General features: G+C 33.9%; 2 protein-coding genes across 2 annotated transcripts; one reads left to right on the top strand and one right to left on the bottom strand.

Annotated features, from left to right (window-relative positions):
* Positions 1–4,627: 4,627 nt before the first annotated feature.
* On the top strand, positions 4,628–7,191 carry LOC139863104 (THO complex subunit 4B-like). The gene is made up of 5 exons (XM_071851748.1): positions 4,628–4,882; positions 5,111–5,218; positions 6,125–6,193; positions 6,428–6,615; positions 6,892–7,191. The coding sequence occupies exons 1-5, from the start codon at positions 4,679–4,681 to the stop codon at positions 7,049–7,051; spliced, it is 729 nt and encodes a 242-aa protein (XP_071707849.1). The 5' UTR covers positions 4,628–4,678; the 3' UTR covers positions 7,052–7,191.
* Positions 7,192–8,494: 1,303 nt separating this feature from the next.
* On the bottom strand, positions 8,495–20,135 carry LOC139861346 (uncharacterized). Its single transcript, XM_071849719.1, has 18 exons — positions 19,803–20,135; positions 15,743–15,822; positions 15,298–15,348; positions 14,526–15,038; positions 14,161–14,418; positions 13,989–14,054; positions 13,563–13,742; positions 13,364–13,415; positions 13,002–13,277; positions 12,772–12,882; positions 12,315–12,497; positions 11,929–12,204; positions 10,969–11,583; positions 10,157–10,656; positions 9,812–9,872; positions 9,636–9,704; positions 9,042–9,489; positions 8,495–8,934 (listed from the first exon to the last, which is right to left on the bottom strand). The coding sequence occupies exons 1-17, from the start codon at positions 20,019–20,021 to the stop codon at positions 9,406–9,408; spliced, it is 3,594 nt and encodes a 1,197-aa protein (XP_071705820.1). The 5' UTR covers positions 20,022–20,135; the 3' UTR covers positions 8,495–8,934; positions 9,042–9,405.
* Between the last annotated feature and the right edge of the window lie 261 nt (positions 20,136–20,396).

Here is a 20,396-nt window from a genome sequence, read left to right as displayed (position 1 = left end):
TGAATTCGGCAATTCTGGGTTGGCGACTGCAGGTTCCTTTCCCTTGTTAACTTATTTTTCAGTAATCTCCTTTACTTCCTTCTCCTCCTCACTGATCTCACCTAATGAACTGTCTGAGTCATGTGTAGGAGAATATGTTCGGCCGGTGGTCATGATCCGATATCTACCAGGCGTAATCGGCACAACCCGCCCGTCGGCGGTGTATTTGGCCCAGTGTCCATGTTCGTTAAGAAATGGACGGCCCTCGTTTATTCCAGGGATCACGGTACCATCGAATTAATACTGTGGTTCCGGGAAACTTGGGTTGGGTGGAGCTGGGACCTCCTCTGGGTTTACCGGGAGTTGAGATTCTCCGACCAACACAATTTCTTCTTTAATAAATATTGGAACAACCTTTTTAGTTGTAGAGAGGATAGATTCATTGTCCGATTCCGAGTCGTACAAAATGATAGGATTAGAAGAAGTCATCTATCACATAATTGAAACAACAATTACATTAGCATATAAATATATCATATATAGTGTTTTTGACAAGATGATAAGCAAAAATCGGTAAAAACAGATATGGTCATAGTCCAGATTCACTAATGCATCCTAACAATTACCAGTTAAATACACTAATGCAATTTCTGGTTTCCTATGACCTCAAGCTCGGATACCAACTGTAACAACCCGTCAAAATCGCTATTGACGCGGCACGTTATTCATTGATTCCATAGTAAGGTTTTGACCTCTATATGATACTTTTTGATAAAATATTGCATTCATTAAAATAAGTGACTTTCTAAACATAGAAAGATATAAACATGTGGGCGAGTGCTTAAGTATAAGCAAAACCCCCAAAATACATAAGTCTTTATTTTACAGGTTGACATCACAATCAAATTATTTATTACACAACGTAGTTTTGTTTCGAATGCAATAAACTTTATACAAAGCATGAGAGACTCCATGCAGGCAACAAGCACATCACAACGGAAGCAGTCTAAGGACCTGAGAATAAAACATGCTAAAAAGGTCAACACGAATGTTGGTGAGTTATAGGTTTTACTGCTCGAGTAAGTATAATAAGATGGACCACAAGATTTCATCAAAAGTTTATCAATAGATTCTAAGTAACAGAGCACCCTGGTAACTAAACTTAATGTTATAATAATAATTACCCCTATTGTTTTAATACATGCAAACCAACGTGTCGTAATCTCAAGTAACATACGTCCGTTAAAAGGCTAGCGCTCTAGCTCGGACAGGGATGTCAAGCCCTATGGATCCATATACAATTACTCTCGCCCATCAGTCTACATCATATGTACTGGCAGTTACTAGTTATCAAAGCTAAGTGATTTTCGGTTTATACTCAGAGTAGAATTAAGTATGTACTTGTGCCCATTGCGTATAAAATAAAGTGCATGTATTCTCAGCTCAAAAATATTTAAAGCATTTAAAAAGGGATCTATAAACTAAAGTGAAAGCTTCAGCAATAAATCACTTAAACGTGACAGTAACATGTAACGTACAACCGTAGACTTCAACCTTTAACAGAAATCGAGTTATACGATCGTACTCCCCAACGTGATTCCTTTGTTTCTTAATTATCTTGATTTTTGAATGAATGATGTGGGTGGTTACTAGTGTATAAATAAATTTGGATTTCTTGTGAATGAGTTATGGATATAAGTCTATATATATAGCCTTAAAAGTGGTAAATCACGGACTGCGTTTTGAAATCACGGGATGTAAAGTAGATATATATAATAGCAAAGTTGATAGCTAATTGAGGGATAAGTCCAGAGGTGGTATCCACTTTCCACATCATTCTTTGTCTATATTAGTGTTTTCTATTAAAATTGAAATCACATGTGTAATAAGATCTTATCAAAATCTCTTGCAAGTTATTATTGAATATACTTTTCATTAAAATAATATATAGGATAATAATTATGCTTGGTAGTTATTTACTTAAGCAAAGTGTGTATATTTATTTTGTGCTATTTAATAGTTCACATACTAATTATTAGTCACATATTTAATCAACCTTTAAGACTAAATTGATAAGAATTGATAAGGATATAAGCTGTAAAGTGTATCTTATATTTTAATTTAATTCTACCTTATCAACTAATTTATTTGTTAATATGAATATGAATTCTACATTCTACAATATGACACCCAACCAACTTTGATTTCAAAAGAAGAATTTCACAATTATTATTAAATTAATTAAATTATTTATTAAATGAGTGACATATCAACTAACTCATATACTCCGTATTTATTTATATTTACATGTACATATCATAATTTAACATTACTAAATAACTTATTATTTATTTATAGAATTCAATATTAAAAATTACTTGTATTACATAAACAATAATACGTTTTATAATAAGTTTTATTACGTCGTTAAATATCTAATATATATTTGGTTTGAAAACCAATAAGTTTGTAGTATAAAATTGTATGTGTAATACTTTGATAAGGTGTTTCATAAGACACTTAATTCTTATAGTTTCAAGTTAGTTATGTATATATATATATATATATATATATATACACACACACACAATATAGTCCGTGAATCGTTAGAATGGTCGAAAGGTAATATGAATGTATGAAAACATTTCAAAAGTTTTAAGACTCATCATAACATGTTTTGCTTATCGTGCAGGAAACATTTTATCCTGTAATTAATTTATTAATGTCATTTTTCTGGGTCATCACATAAAGTATGTATCATTCACCACTTATTTAGCTGATTACAAGTAATATTATAAATAATTTTCAAGAACCGTACATCGTAGAGGCTAAAAACCTAATATATATATATATATATATATATATATATATATATATATATATATATATATATATATATATATATATATATATATATAATATAAGATTGGGCCGGTTGGCCAACTTAGAAAATGTCAATCACACTAAAATCTTATTAGATATACTGTATTACTAGTGAAATGTCCCGTGGAGTCACGGGTTTGTTTAAACGAAACAATTTAATGACATGTTTAGGTATTAAGTGAATGTAAATGTTAAAGTCATTTATTTTTATGACCCGTAGAACCATGGATTCGACTAAGAAACTTGTTGTTTTTACAAATATATAGAGACATGTATTTTCGCATACGTATGTAACGTTGTTAATCTCGTAAATAGAATTCATATTTGAATATTGATAATATGATAATTATAATTATAATTATTATAATAAAAATAAATAATAATAATAATAATAATAATAATAATAATAATAATAATAAAGTTTGTTCAAAGTTGAGTATTTATATTTTTAATAATAATTATTAGTAATAATAAATGGTTTTTGAATTTTTTTTTAGAAAATAAAAATACAATTATTATATAAAGTTGTACAACGTACTTTAAAATTTGTAAATGTGTTCATTGGGTGTTCTTTAGAAGATTGTACAATTTGTTTTAAAGTTTGTAAATATGATCATGTGGGTGTTTTATCCTAAGGTTGTACATAATGTTTCAAATATGATGTTTTACCATAAGATTGTACATAATGTTTCAAATATTGTACATACAGTCATAAGGGTGTTTTATTTTCTTTCCATAATAATCGTAAAATTTGTTTTTATTTTGTATGTTTTTTATGGCATTATCGTGTTTTTTAATATTTAATTAATTAAGCAGGATTTAATAGAATTAATATATAAAATACTAATGATATCATCATTTATGAAATTAAAATGTAATTAGTTAAAAGATGACATCATTATATTAGAGGTTTATTAGACTATATAGATGGTACCATGATGAGAATATTTTATATTAATGCAAGTTCAATGAGACCAATGCGCCTTGGCATAAATAGTACCTGATACCTTTAATCATTGGACCCACTTATGTATTGCTCATGCGTTCGGTCCCGTGCCTCCACATTTGAGTTATCATGGGAGGTAATTTGTTAGCGCAATTCCCTTTGAGGTAAGTATGGTTGAAATTGTAAACACATGTTCAGAGGGTCAAAGATATTTTTTTTTTCTTAACTCGACCTTGAAAGTGTATATGAATAGGTCTAGTTAAGTTTAACTTGTATAATATCGAAATGATAACATCAATTATATTTCTGCTCTACTAATATTCAGGAGTCGTGACACTGGGCTCGACGTTAAATCTCAATGTTAAGCTTAATACTGAGATTTAACACTAAGACAACAGGTGAAACGTTCAAGGTTAAATTTCAGTGTCTAATTTTAATATTAAATGTTATTTATTTAATTTAAAAAGAAGAAAAGAAGGAAGAAAAATAAAAAATAAAAAAACAAACCATTCTTCAACGCTGTTGAGGCGACGGTGGCTGAAGACGGCAGAGGTCGACGGCGATTTAACGCCGACGCCGAGTCGGTGGTACAGATATCCCGGGCGTCGAATTTGCAAAACGGTGAAAAATGGCCGTGTGCTCTAAGGCTGCAAAATCAGTGTGGGTGGTACCGCAATGGCCAAAAGCGTACATATAAAGCAGCTACAACGTCAAAACAAAATTTAATCTTGTCCCTACACGTGTCCTCCAATCTCACTTAAACCCCTGGCATTTCCAAATTCCCCCCAAAATTCATCATTTCATCACTAAATCATCATCATCATCATCAAAAACCCTAACATCAAAAATTTTCATATCTCATTCCAACAAATGACGGAAGGTCTTGACATGTCACTCGATGATATCATCAAGAACAACAAAAAGTCCGGCAGATCCGATACCAACACAACTTTCAGACCCGGTGGCCGTGGTCATGGCCGCAGCGGTGGTCTCGGTTCGGTTTCTGCTTCTGGCCCGACCCGACGTTCTGATAACCGAGCCATGAGCCGTCCTATCCCTTACTTTGTCCCACAGGTGAATTTTAGGGTGTTTTTTTTTAAGGGAAAAAGTTACATTTGTAACATATTTCTTCATCTACATTGTGCTTATTTGTTACACAATAGAATTGGGGAAGTTTAGTTGTTAAAACCTAAAATAGGTCGACATGAGAACTATTAATACTTAAATCAGGCGCTATTGTGCGAAACATAAATTTTGCTGTGTGTGTATATAATTTTTAGGGTTTAACTGTCATGGTTGCAGGTTTATCATGTGCAAGAAATGCTGGTTGGAGACCAGGGTAATTCTGAAGCAGGGACAAAGCTTTATGTCTCTAACTTGAACTATCAAGTTACTAATGAGGATATTAAGGTAAATATATATATATATATATATATATATATATATATATATATATATATATATATATATATATATATATATATATATATATATATATATATATAATTATACACACGCAGTTGTTTTAACTTTATTGTGGCTTATTTGTGTTGAAGAAGTAATTATCTGATGCTTTTGTTTCATAAATGTTATTGAATTTGAATGCTATTTTAGATTTTTATTAGGGGTGTCTTTGGACTTTGGATATTTCTTTTGAATTATGTTGATGTGGTGAGCTTTATGGTTGTAATCGTATAAGTAGAAAGTCAGTTGATTGTATAAAAGGTGTTGATGAATGATAGAAGATGTCTCATTATACAGTGCTGTTGTATTTTATTTTTTATGCTGTAAATCTGATTATGTATTTAAATGTAAATATGTTTTAAAAAATTAATTATTATAGGTAAGGGAACTTGAACATTATTTACAGCTAAGGGAACTTTAAACATTAGTTATAGGTAAGGGAACAACAAGCGTAACATCTTTAAACCATAAATATAGTTATTACGTACTTGGTTTCGTGGTATGATAGTAATCTATGTGTAAATGAATATATGAACATGTTATTAGCAGCATGTATATGAATAATACTCTGTAGATCTATAGATCTATAAACTTTAGTAACGTTATTTTTCGTACTGGGATTTTTAGTTATTTTGCTGTGATTGCCGATTCTATCACGTGAAAGTATCATTATTTTGGACAAATCTGTTGTCTGTGTACGTTTTATATAAGTTCAAATGAGGTGTTATGATGTCAGGTTGTTATGAAGTTCTTAAGGTGACCTGCTTTTTAAGTCCAAATTGGGTATTTTCTTTTTCAGAATAATTTTAATGCACAAGTCTTAAGCATCATACTCATGTGGCCTATATGCAGGTGCTGTTTTCTGAGGTCGGAGAGTTAAAACGTTACGCAATTCATTATGATAGAAGTGGCAGATCAAAGGTATACTAGAGTTTAGGGTTTCAAAATCCATTTAAAAAAACTATGTACAGTTGGTGCATCAAATATTTTTCTTTATTAAAAATACGGTAGTGTGTTAAATATCGTGTCTCCTTTACTCCTTGGGAATAATTCAAAGCCTGAATTACCCGATTTACAAGTACTTGGGTGGAAATTGTCACTTGTTGCAAATATTGTTTCATCTACTAGTGTCTTATATAAGAGTTATTCTGACAGGGCACTGCAGAAGTTGTTTTTGTTCGCCAGTCAGATGCGGTTGTAGCAATGAGGAGATATAACAACGTACAACTTGATGGCCAACCTATGCAACTTGAATTGGTCGGAGTAAAAATTGTTACCCCTGTTCCTATTGCTCCAATGCAAAAGGATATAACAGGAAATAATCCCACCAATATTTCTAGAAGGTATAATTTTTCTAATTTATTAAACTAGTCATTGCATTATTAACATGACTATTCATATCTAAACAGATGTGTTATTATTGGACAATATACATACATTATATGTTTATAAAGAACTTGAAACTTTGGACCCTTAAGACAGCCACCTGACCCTGCCCGTTTTTTATTTGTTACTTAGCTTTACTGATCCTGAAAAGTGCCCTTGTGGAGATAGTTCTTTTGGTATGTGTTTTAACTCGAAACAATTTAAAATGTTTGTCATTTTTTGTCATTTGGCAGCGGGCGAGGGAGAAATGTTGGAAGAGGGAAAGAGCGTGGTGGTAATGGATCGTGTGGATACGCAAAGGACCAGGGTCGTGTTCGGCCTCAGAATGCATCAGTGGAAGACTTGGATGCTGATTTGGAGAAATATCGTCTTGAAGCAATGCATATAAACTAGAAAATTGTACTTGACCCGTTACATGTTGAAAGCAAGATTAGCTGTAATTCAGTCCTGTAGGCCATTAACCGATCTTAAATACTTAACGGATGGTGAACTTACTTTTTGCTCTGTGGGTTGTGAATGCCGTTTTAATGAAAAATTGGTGATTTTGCAAAAGCTTTCATGTCCAGTGAGTTTGTGAAGTTGTTAATAAGAAAATGTTTTCTAACTAGTTTTATGAGCCCAAGCGTTGCCTGGAAATGATTTTATTAGTTACATGAAACAATCGTTTTATGAGCCCATGATTTGAGGATATGTGCAATTGATCTATAGTTTTATGTGTTCGTGTGTTGCACGAAAACGTAATAACTAAAGAAATTATCAATTATAAGAAACAATCATTTTATGAGCCCGTGATTTGAGGATTTGTTATATATTCTTGCGATTGATTTAGATTTATTGAAGGAGACGTATTATGTTAGTTGTGAATATATATATTGATAAGTATAACTTGATACATAAAAGTCATAAAACAACATATTTAGCAAAGCATGACGAATTTTTTTTTTTTATTATTTTTTTTTTTTATTTTTTTTATTTTTTTTATTTTTTGCTTTTTCGAGTTTTTTTGTTTAGAAATCAATCGCTTTAATCAAAACTACATTGCATTATTATTATTTAAGTTAAATGAACATACTAATTGAGTTATATTTACATAATAATACTAATATTGATACAAATGTTTTGCTAGAGGCAAATAATTATTTAGTTAGGTAGTAATAATAAATATAAACTATTTAATCACATGATGTGCAAATTTTTAGATATACTCTTTTTAACAACCGAGTACATGTTATCATTTTTTATATTTTATATTAATTAAATGGTCATTAAATTATATATAAAATCATATATCTAACATGGATAATAATATGGTCGGGTGGTGGTAGCTACAGAAATAAAAGAAAATATATTACCCAGAGTTGAAAATACCCCGAAATAATAGATATCGAGCTATATTTTCGTGTTATTAATAATACGATTATTTTCATAATAAAATAAAATTAAATTGTTAAAACATATTTAAGTTTATTCAATAGAAAAATATGGTAAGTTTATTCTAGAGAAAAAATATGGTAAGTTTATTAAATATAGTAAGATTATTCTAGAGAAATATATGGTGTAAAAAAAATATGATAAATTTATTCTAGAGAAAAATATGGTGGTTACACATGGCATAATTAAATGAGGTAATTACATGTGGCATATTTGAATCTGATTGTGACACGTAAGATTTATTTCAAGCGCTTTATATAATGCATAGATAGATAGATGTGTAGCTAATCCTTTTTTTACTACATCAGTCTTCAATTTATCATATTCTATTGCTTATTGTTGAAATGAAAGCAGGCAAAACTATGTGAAAGCAATCAAATTTGAAACAAATTAAATAAACAGGGATTGTATATACATTTGAGAGTAAAATACAGGAAACAACTATGTTACAAAATTGTGGAGGAAAAATGAACCCCAAAATAAAATCAACTGAAAAATTACAGCAAAAGGCATAAATTTACACATCTAAAGTTACATAAATAACAAGATATGTACTGTACCATGCCATAACACAAACAAAACCCTTTCAAAATGTTTCAATTCTACTTGTATGATTTACGAATTCTCAAATTCAATGTTAATATACTATGACTGCAGCACCCAGACTGGTCTTGCGGTTGCTGATCTGATAATTATTCTCGACTTAACTTACCTCCAAACATGTCAAACGTCAAAAACGGAACTAAAAAAAATCAACTCTTAACGCTCATCTTGTACAGGAATGAACACAAATCCTAGGGGTGAAAACTGCCTTCAACTTTTTAATGTGCTGATGGTAAATACTTCTGTTAGTATAGAAAAGCATCAGTTAATAAAAATTGTATCATAACAAAAATAATATATATAAACATATATGCGCCCACGCGCACACACACACATAGAGAGGAAGTACCTAGAGATAACGCCTTAGTTGATACTTGAAATGAGAGTGTACAAGTTGACGTACGCATGTTGGATGTCTTGCATTCTGGTTATTTATTTCCAGCACACACCCGCTTTCAAAGTTCAACTCGGGATCAAAAGTTCAAACAAAGCAATAAGAATAAGAATAGAAGTATGAGAGTGGCTCACAACAAATATTTGTACAGAACACACTTTACTAAATATGGTGTGCAGTTCATGTGTTCATGACTAGACAAAGCTCCCGAGTAACTTGACCAAACTGATAAGCATCTTCGACTTCATGATATCAGCGGTTCCACTCAGGTTTGAGTCAATAAAAAGGGACTCTTAAATAGCTACAAAGTTGGTGCAAGCTAATTCCATAAACCTTCACTTGATAACTGAAGTAGACCCCGCATTTGAAGGTATGGATTTTCCAGTAATTTCTCATTGTCACTCTGCACATCAAATTTTTATTGTTATTACACTATTTTTTTTTACTAAAGTAGGATCTTAGTTACTTATTAACTATCTGCAAAAATGCTACAACTAATGACAATTATAATAGGAGTAACTTCTTTGACTAAACTACGTTTTGGCTTACCTGCTGAGCTCTGGACACAAGAGACGAAAGTCCACGCTGGTAATTATCTGCTTCTTCAGTCATCATCCTCTGAAAAAAAAAAAAAAAAAAAAAAAAAAAAAAGCATCTTTCAATAAGATTGCTACAACGTTCAGCCAATTAGTTTATTGATAGAAAAAAATAAATATTTAATTAACCTTTAAAAGGAAAGTTGATGAGAAATAAGCCACCCTGGAGTCCGTATCATCCAGTAGCTCCCTGCCAAATACCATTCAACTGCTTAGTAAGATACGATATGTGAAAAGAAGTGGAAAGTGAGAAACACAAAGCTAATTGGTGCAATTTCTACCCATTTCCATGTAAATGGGTCAATTTGGGTTATGGTTTATCTCTAACATGTCATACAGGTACAAAAAATTTTTATGTAGCCACATATGACACAAAGTACCTAATAAGATAAAACTAAGAAAGATAAATTTTTGATCCATTACATCACCCGCCCATTTTGACATTTGTTAAGTGACTAAAGATAAAAGATTTACCTGAAAAAGTCTTCTCCACCAACTTCTTTAAAAGCATCAGGGTCTGCAGTGCACTTACCAATCAGCAATAAAAGAAGGGTGGACCTAATATCTGACGTGGCGCCAGGTAAGTTCCCGCCGCCTTTACTACCAACAGACACACCCAGTGCAATATTGTCGGTAGCAGCTGCCGCTAGTTGAATCAACGGCCAGTAAAACAAATCTGCAGGCACACGTGCAACCAGTTGCATAGGAACAATGGCCTGTCCTTGAAGGAGCAAAGCCGCCATTGATGCAGTCTCACTGGTAGAATCATTTGTGTTATTTCCAGATTTGCCCTTACAATTTTCAACTGGGTCCCAGCAAAAGTTCTCTCTTACAGGAAGATCTTCCATCACACTTGTATTTTTATTCCAAACAGAGTAATTAAAACTCTTAGAATGACGTAACGTGTCTGCAGATGAGGATTTGTCTCCGGGAACAACTTTCAGGCACAATTGAGAAAACAGAATGTCGCACATCTGTTCAAAGCAGAACAATAAACGAAGAGTCAAAATAAGGCTACAATGACAATTTGATATAAAATCATCAATTGGAATATCATACTAGAAGTTTTAAACATATGAAAGTTAATACCTTTTTATACAATGTTCCAAAAAAAAAAAAAAAAATACTACACGTACATTCGGGTAGAGATATGATTGTCGACACGGCTTTCATTTTCCTATATTACCCCCTCCCACACACACTCGCACGGGCGCACAATAAACCTCACAGACTCATATAACATAAGTAAATAAAAAAGGGTATAAATTTTTACAAAAAGAACCTACCTTTAAAATATTCATGCGATCTGTTACATTAATCTGAGCCACCAATGATAATGCGCTGCTCATAATGTCTATTACAGCGTTTGCCTTATCAAGGCGTGTTTTCCCATGAGTATCATTGTTAACTGAATGCTGCTGTAACTCATTTTCATCTAACAAAAACTTGCAACGCATAAGAAGTCTCTCGAGAACAAAAAGAAAGCCCCATCTTATGAGATTATTCTTCGACTTCAAAAGCCCACACATAAGCCAAATGGGTAGTGGAATATCTAACTCGGGCGAGTAATCTTTAACAGAAGCAAGTTTAATTCTCTTCTGCAGATTCGTAATGTTTGACCATATCGAATCACCGTCATCGTTTATTTCTGCTATAAGCAAATCACCCAACCAAACATACCCGTTTTCACGAATGGCAGCTCGCTCTGAATGAAGAAGGGAATGTAAAGTGGCCCAAGCAAGCTTCACCTTTAAACCATAACTGTTTCTCAAAACTCCTCCTTCAAAGCTTTCTAGATACTTGTAGGATTTTGTTAATTCTGTCATGTGACTAAATTCTTTGTCCAAGTGAGTCAATGATCTTAGAAGTGAGTCAAACTTCTCCATGATCTTCTCCAAAAGCTATAAAAGAACGTAAACACAATAAATCATAAAGACATAAGAGTTGGTATGTTTCCCAGAAAATCACTAAAGGTGGCAAATTATGTACATTTTCTTGAAAATGGGTCAAGTTAAGATAATTTGTAACTCCAACGGGTCGATTCGGGTTACATTCACTCAATGGGTCAAAAGAATTCGATGTTAGAAAGTTAGCAAAAACAAAAGGGGTTAAATGGATCAAAAGTAACCAAAAGGCGTTGTCTATATGTTTTCAAACTCCTAAAATAATTCAACCAAGCAAACTAAGGTACTCTTGTAATGACAATATTTAAGGGATCAAAATAAAAAAAAAAAAAAATTGTGTACCATATTGAGTCTTTCACTGTTGGAGTATCTGGGTAATGCAGCGGATATCGAACTCCGTAAAATATCACCAATGCCTTCGATCCCAAGTTTGACGGAAATATGTAAAGCCTCAGGTGCATCCGCAAGAGTGAGCAACGATGCTATTGGTTGAATCTCATCATCATTATACTCTGAAATTCCACTAGCTATACAACTCTCATTTATTTTATGCACAACATAATCAAAAAGCACCAAATATAAATTTCTCCTGCCTTCTCTAGAGTTTGAGATCACTAGCTGCATATGCAAAAAATAACAATAAAAAAATCAGTATTTAGAACATACCGAAAGACTAAATAGGATTGGATACCAGACTCTAATATTTCAAATTGAATTGCATAGAGTACCTCAATGAATACAAACTCAATTCCTCCAATCAGATCAACCTGATCCACCAGAAATGTTGGGTTGGATGTGGTGGACCCCTCAGGGGTTTCATAAAACATGTTCGTTAACATATTAATCAACTTGCAATGAACCAACTCTGCCCAGGAGTTTCTCCTACTAATTTGTATAAGCAATTTAATAACCTGTGAATAGAATCATTTATCACACACCAAGTATATTGAAAGACTAAGCCATGTCATTTTAAGTATGAATATACACAAGTATAGATAAGAAAGCACTTCCAGACAGTACCATTTCCGAACTCACTGATAACTTACTAAAAAATTTATATATTAACAGGGTGTATAAGGATATCATGTATCATATCTATACCTATTATTGAGACTGAAACAAGGTAACTTTTTTTCATGCAAGTATAAAAGAATGTAACAATGAAATTACGACAAAACAACTCACTCTTATGTCAAGACCTTTTAATCTGCTTCTCCGAATTTTGCCTCTATCACAAACAAAATAGAGTAAACAGCTGAGGGCAGAAGCCCAGACCGGTTCTTCCTTTTCCTCTGCCTGCAAGTGGAAACATTTTCTTGAAATATAGTCCATAATCCATATATACAACATGTTTCCAGCTTCTTACAAGAATTTTTTAAAGTTTAAGAGAACGTAATATAATAAAATTTTGTTACCTGCACAAGAAGGAGAAGAACTTCATACAAAATGCACAATATCCATGATTCGAAGTTATTTATTGCCGATAAACTTTGGGCCTTGAGGTAATCTGGCTGTCTCGTACCCTGGATTGACAGATTTTTGTCAAGGTATGGTTCTTGAGAGTATTCTTCCTCAATGGTGGAAGCATCATCGGCTAAAAGTGGTTCCAATAAATGACCATGAACACCAAGGTTCAGAATTAAGTCAAAAGCACGAACTTTTGAGGTCAACTGTGAAGAACTAAGCATTTCCTGAAAGTGTAACATGGAAAAGGTAATTAAATTGAACATTTAGATATAAAATACCAAAGAACGTGTAATGGAAACAGAAACAGAACCTCAAGCATAGATAGCAAGAGTGGGGCAGCCACCCCAGAGTCCAGCACATACCTACATAAAAAAAGCTTATAACTTTCCGCAACATAATCAAACTTCGTGAAGAAAAAAATGCATACACGTATTAAAAGATTAAGTTCATATCATAAAAAGTAAACTAGTGAAGTCAATGAACAAATGAATAGTCAGATAATGACATACATGTCTATTACAAGTTTGATTAGAACGCTAACAGCCACATCCATTGATGGTTTACCACTGCTGCTACTAAGTTTAGATGAGACTGTCATCACATTAGCAATCGGAGATGGCCTTTCAGCGCAAACTGCAGCTATAACTTCTCCGACTTCAACAGGATTTAATTTTAATGGTTGTTGTTCACTGAAAGATTAAATGCACCGAGAGTGAGAGCAAGTAAACCGCACTTAAAAAGATAAAAGAAAAAAAAAAATTAAATGCTGAACAGAAACATATGTACATCACATGAGATAGTTCTCTCTCTATCAATGTTTCAGTTTTAGTTTTTGTTGTTTGAGTTTTGTAATTGCTTACTAGAATAACCTAACTTTAAGGTATGTAACAGGTATAAAAACTTAAAAAGCTTGTAGCTTTGTAAGGTAGTTATACCTGTAATGACGATATTGAAAAAGTGGTCGTGAACGAGGACGGAAGGTTGTCATAGGAGAATCTTCCCTGCAAAACAAGAATAATTATAACACTATTTACAATAGAGTTGATAATATCGATGACAATTAAGAATTATGCAGCAATACAAGAAAGTTTTAATATACAAGCATACCAAATCTGATTAGGGCCTATTTTGGAGCGTTTAGAAGCGGTTATGGCTCTCAAGTGGGCCCGAGCAGAGGCAGAATTGGTAACAGTTGTGAGTAACGAAGGCTGTAGTAGTTGATCAAGGTAGGGCATATCTATGCTACCGAAATTTCTCCAAAATTCACCTTTTGTTTTAGCTTCCATGTCCCCTAAAAGAAGAGCAGCAGCACCCACTTCAAGAAAATTGTGCTTGCTCATGTCTTTATGATTCAATATCCGATCACTACACAGTTAAAGTTACAAACTTTATGACAAATAACAGTAAAAAAAATGATAATGATGATGATAATAGTAAAATGATTGCATCTAATAACAGAAATATGGGAGTACCTATCAGTAGAAAGTAAAGATGATTGTGGGTCCCCATGCCATCGCCATTTGAACACGTTACTGGCTATGAAGTCGTCATCTTCAACTCCATCGTTGTCTTCAGGTATTGGTGAATCCAATACAGATAAAGATGAACCTTCTTTGATCTCAGAAGCTTCTTTACCAATACCAGGGCTAATTTGGGAATTAAAAGATTTGCTCATTTGTGATGATAATGATGGAAGTGATTGTCTTGATGTAGAACTAGCACCCGCGAAAGCTGCTGGTTGGAATGATCTATTTGGAACATGTTGATCCACAAGAGAATGAATATAATATAGTGACTTTACAAGTCCTCCTGAAGCAAAACTTGCAACGGGCAAAGGTGATCCGGTTAAAGTAGTTGACGAACCACCGATTTGTGGGGTCGGAGATTTAGATGTTAGTCTTCTACTTGGGCTGACATCACACTCCGTTATTATATTTAAACAGAAACGGTCAATCTCTAATAGAGTCTCCTCACTTGGTTTATATCTGCAAAAAAAAAAAAAAAAAAAGATAACATATCAGTCTCTGTTAGTAATTTAATATCATAGTTTTTTCAGTGTGCACAAAGAAACCATTCTTGACAAGCTATCAAGAAATGCCAATAATTTAAAAAAATCTAATCAATCAACATTTTAAGCCATAATTAAGAAACATGACAATCGCGTTTAATGAATATATACATTCTTGAATTGACCTGAAATAAATTGAAATAACAAAAATAAGCAGCCTTATAAAGAGCACTTACCTTAGGAGATAACGTTTCAAAAGAGCCACACACCTTGCAACCACTGCAGGGCTGTTACGGATAAAAACTTTGTATTAGAACACAATATAACTATAATAGCTATTATCGGTTTACTATTGGTAGCATCAATACATTGTTGATAGACTATCTAAGTGGAAAAAAGAAGAAAAAAGACCCGCTCATATGGTTGGTACATCCTCGATACTAGCTTCAACCCAAAAAGTATGTATCATTATTATCAACCAGACTTGATGTCAAGTAAGGGAAACAACATCAACTAGACCAAATTACATAATGGTACTTATTATATGCTATTGTACCCTAAACATTGTCACGATATTATAGCCAGTGCTTTAATAGCCAAAGAGTAGATATATCTGCATGTCAAGCATTAATGAAAGCATACGAAAATATCTTATAGTAACGAAAGATGTATGTTAAGTACCTTCGCTCTCTCTCCGCAAGTGTGTGCTCTAATATCACACCGTAGGCCAGGTCAGTAGTTGTATGTGATGCTAAATAGTCCTGCCATAAAGAAAGCAAATCCGGTCACTTGTCAAAATAAGTGTTCATAACGTTTCTCATATCTCTGCGCATTATATTATTCAAGCTATCTGTCATACTGATGTGCATCACTACTATATTAGTCTTCTTTTATGGCTACCTCGTATGGTTGCATCTCCCTAGGCGCACATAACTCTTACAGGTACATATGTCCGCATTATTTCGTTTGGATGAGCAGTTCTGGCCGGAGGTCCTCTAGGAAGCAATCTCTTGGCTCTCGAGTAGAGAGAGGGACGATCTTATCTAGTCGCGGGTTCTATACCCGCAAGTGGAGTAGGGGTTTCCTTCTAGTCTAGAGTACGAGGAATGATTGTCTACACTCCACCTCCCCCATACCCTACATTCGTGGGATTGGGTATTGTTGTTGTTGTTGTAACGTTTTTAATTTGATTTATTACATTTTACAAAAGAAAAGCTAGAGGCATAATTATAACCCTGGTGAGCACTCCTCACCAATTCTTACCAGTATAAGTAACTCTATAAATACTTAATCACTTACACCGCACAAGTAACGGTGGCAAAACTTCACACACTGAACTCTGTCAAAAATATAGTGCAAATCTATCTCTATCTATTTAATCACTATGTGACAGAATTAAGTTGAGGGTGTTGAATTCAATTACCAATTATGTAATATTGCAAGTGCACTCCTCAGTAAATCTAAATTAAAATAACTATTATTTTTACTTATGTGGTTCTTTAATTTCAAGAAAATATTCTATATTGTAGTAACTAAAGTTTCGTAACTATATATGTTTGAACCTCACATCTTACACCATACTATACTGACTTTCCTATATGCGTAAGCTAAGGGTCCATACAACAACAACAACAACACCCAATCCCACAAAAGTGGGGTATGGGAGAGGTGGGTGTAGACAATCATTCCTCGTACCCTAGATTAGAAGGAAGTCACTACTCCAGCCGCGGGTATAGAACCCGCGCCTAGATAAGGTCGTCCCTCCCTCTACTCTAGAGCAAAAGAGATTGCTTCCAAACGGACCTCCGGCCAGAAGTGCTCAAAAAAAACGAAAAGATAGGGCAAAAGATACGTACCTGTAAGAGTTATGTGCTCCTAGCAAGAAGCAACCATACACAGTAACCAAAAAAAAGAACACATAAAGCAGTAATGCACAACAGTAGGGCAAATAACATGGATCATACAGAGCACAAAACCATTTAAAATCAAGTAAACATACAGACAAACAAAATAAATACATATATATATATATACACACGCACCACACATGAGCATGGATAAAAAAAACTCATGCTTAAACATATATACATATAGATACATTCGTAGATTATATACTTAGGTACAGAAACAAGACAGACAAACATACATACACCAATACATGTTACATAGATACATAGGTACATATATAGGTAACCAACATATGCAGCGATACATATATATAGTCTAAATACATATAAATAGATACAGGTGCATATATACTATGTGGAGGGTTATATATAGTGTAGCTATAGAATAACTAGTTATAGTTATATATGTAGTTGTATAATAAATGTATAATAAACATTGGAAAAAAAAAAAAAAAAAAAAAAAAAAAAAAACTTACCCAATTATTCCAATTCTACTCCTCCACAGGCTCCTATCAGAAGTCATGTCCTCCGTCAGTAGAAGCTCTTTCATGTCCAGCTTCAATCTATCCTCCATCCTACGTCTAGGTCTACCCCTTCTCCTTAAGCCGCCAACGGCGAGGGTCTCGACTCTCCTAACCGGGGCTAAAAGTGGGCGCCTCCTAACATGCCCAAACCATCTAAGTCGTCCTTCCCTAAGTTTGTTGATGATGTTCCCAACTTCCAATTTCTCCCTAAAAACTCCATTTGGTATCATATCTAGCATGGTCTTACCACACGTCCATCTAAGCATTCTCATTTCTGCCACCTCCATTCTCCTCTCTTGGGCCTTCGTCATTGGCCAACACTCCGATCCGTACAGCATGGCTGGTCTGATTGCCACCTTGAAGAATTTCCCTTTTAGCTTAAAGGGGACCTTCTTGTCGCACAACACCCCTTTCGCAGCCTTCCACTTCAACCATCCTACTCGTATACGATGCGTCACGTCCTCATCTATTCTTCCCGAATTGTGAAGCATCGAGCCTAAATATCTAAAGGACCCTTGCGGGGGTAAAATCTGATCCCCTTTAAGCTAAGGGTCCATATCAAATGTAAATATGATCTGGATTAAGGTTTATGTAACAATGACCACTAAAAACAATCTTATTCGTAAATACATTTCAGATGATCCATTAATCTCCACTAGTACATTTGACACTTGCTCGACTCATAAACACTACATAACACAAACAACATATTAAATACTGTTAAAGATAATATCAATATTACTATAAGATTATTTTGTTTCCTAGTATATGTTATCTTGTTTCTTAGTTTATCAGAAATCTTAGTTCTTGTATCGGAGATAGAGGGTTTAACCTCTCAATGATACAACACGAATATATTTTCCCAAATCTGTTTACACTGTATCAGAGCCCTAACTATCAGAAACCTAGACAACTTAGATTTCAGTCCTCCGACAGTGGCACTGCCGGAACCCTAGTCTGCATCCGTCGCCGGTGTAACCCTAACCATCACTTCTTGTTTCAAATTCTAGCCCAAAATCCTGTTTCGTGTTCATCCTGTTTCCAATTTCTGTTTCGTTCAAGATTTTTAGGTCTTGAAACATGTTGATCAAGTTCTTGATCCTGTTATGTCTTGTTCAAGATAATTACGTCTTGAAACCTGATCCTGAAAATTGTTCCATATTCAGACTTTTTCCTGTCCATTCCCGTTCCCGACCTGATCCAGATCCGTTCCCAGAACCCGTTCCTAATCCCATCTTGTTCCTCTCTTGATCACTGTTCAAGATCCTATTCGTGTTCCTAATAATTACCTTTCTTGTTCATGTTTGAGATTTTATTTCCAATTCCTAGTTCCTGGCCTGATTTGCTGTTCCTGTTCTAGTTTAAGTGTGAACTTCAGAACCGGTACTTGTCCGGATGACTCGGTATCATACTAATTCATGTTTTCCTGATCCATTCCTTGTTCCTGTTCTGTCCCGCTCCATGGTCCGTTTCCAATTGAATCAGGATGTGAAGAAATTACAGTTGCAGTTCAAGAAGGTTTTTTTTTTTTTTTTTTTTTTTTTTTTTTTTTTTTACAGCTGTTAGGATCACCCAGGGGGACTTAACCACCCACGCGTTCATCTCCTACACAGTTACCCCCCCAAACGCGATGTGGGAAAGTTGCCATGGGTGGAACTTCATTGTGGGTTAATATGTAGCCAACGGAGGTCGAACTCCTGACCTCCCCTAAAGGAGGCAGGCCACCAACCGCTGGACCACATCACAACTTCTGCAGTTCAAGAAGTTGATGTTCAAGAGGATCACGTTTTGCAAGTTGAGAATAATTAACATCACCACTCCAACTTGAGAGGAAATATTAAAGATAGGATTGATACTAATATATGTTATCTTGTTTCCTAGTTTATCATATTACCTAGCACTGCATCAATTATAAATAGAGGGTTTAACCTTAATGAAATAACATGATATATTTTCCCAAATCTGTTTACATATATGTTCACAATAAAATACCTAATCTTCACTCAGTTATCCAGTATTCATAAATTAACCAGCTTTCTAACACAATTAAGCTATGTATGTAACCTAAAACACCATCAATTTCATCTACCTGATCAAACAACATGATTCCCCAAACACCGGCCATCTAAACCTAAGATGCACACATAAAAGCGAAATTACAATTCCATGTTCAATTACAACAATGTGGATACAGTCTTATAAAAACTATATGATCCAAATCACACAGTTACTATAAAACCCTAGATAGCAGAACTATGTTAAAGTAAGGGATCTCAACAAATTAAATACAAAATTAATGTTGGTGCGTACCCGTAGGGTCCTGGAAGCATCCGTTATGACGGCAGAGGAGCTTCCATGGACGGAAATAAGAGAAGATGATAAACAATCGGCGATTGCACGGCGGAGGGGCTCCGGCGGTTTTCTGGAAGATGAAGATCTGATAGCCCTGGAGATACCACCAACGCCGCCCAACTGCAACCTAGAGCTGGTGGCAGGACTACGAGGACCACTGTTGAAGCTCGTCGACATCTTAGATTTAGATATAGCGTCAGTGTATCTATAACTATGTGAATGAACAAAGCACACAGTGTTTGTTGTCTCACTTACATATTTCACCAATCGGAAACTTTTTTTCTTCGTATAATGTTTGTCTATGTGGGAGAGAGAAGGCGTTTTTTTATGATTATATTTTCTATTTTGTTTACAGCTATTTATTTATATTTATTATATAATTATATATATTATATATTATATATTATATTATATGTATTTGTTCGATTCATTCAACCACTAAGTATATATATTTTTTTCCTTTAAAAAATTGAGTACATACATAAATACATCAATCAAGGTTAAATTATTAGTAAATATGTTCGGCAAAACTAACTGATAATTTATAACTGT

Source organism: Rutidosis leptorrhynchoides, chromosome 8 (genome assembly GCF_046630445.1).
Source record: "Rutidosis leptorrhynchoides isolate AG116_Rl617_1_P2 chromosome 8, CSIRO_AGI_Rlap_v1, whole genome shotgun sequence".
NCBI classification, from domain to species: domain Eukaryota; kingdom Viridiplantae; phylum Streptophyta; class Magnoliopsida; order Asterales; family Asteraceae; genus Rutidosis; species Rutidosis leptorrhynchoides.
Note: the sequence above shows the minus strand (reverse complement) of the source record. Positions and strands in the feature narration are given on the sequence as shown.

Bases quoted from the DNA above. Each gene is read 5' to 3' on its own strand.
- LOC139863104 (XM_071851748.1), top strand. From the start codon at position 4,679: ATGACGGAAGGTCTTGACATGTCACTCGATGATATCATCAAGAACAAC. The intron at 4,883-5,110 runs GTGAATTTTAGG...TCATGGTTGCAG, and splicing joins TCCCTTACTTTGTCCCACAG to GTTTATCATGTGCAAGAAAT. The intron at 6,616-6,891 runs GTATAATTTTTC...GTCATTTGGCAG, and splicing joins CCCACCAATATTTCTAGAAG to CGGGCGAGGGAGAAATGTTG.
- LOC139861346 (XM_071849719.1), bottom strand. From the start codon at position 20,021: ATGTCGACGAGCTTCAACAGTGGTCCTCGTAGTCCTGCCACCAGCTCT. The intron at 14,055-14,160 runs GTATGCTTGTAT...CTTGTTTTGCAG, and splicing joins ATAGGCCCTAATCAGATTTG to GGAAGATTCTCCTATGACAA. The intron at 13,416-13,562 runs GTATGTCATTAT...TTTTTTATGTAG, and splicing joins ATCAAACTTGTAATAGACAT to GTATGTGCTGGACTCTGGGG.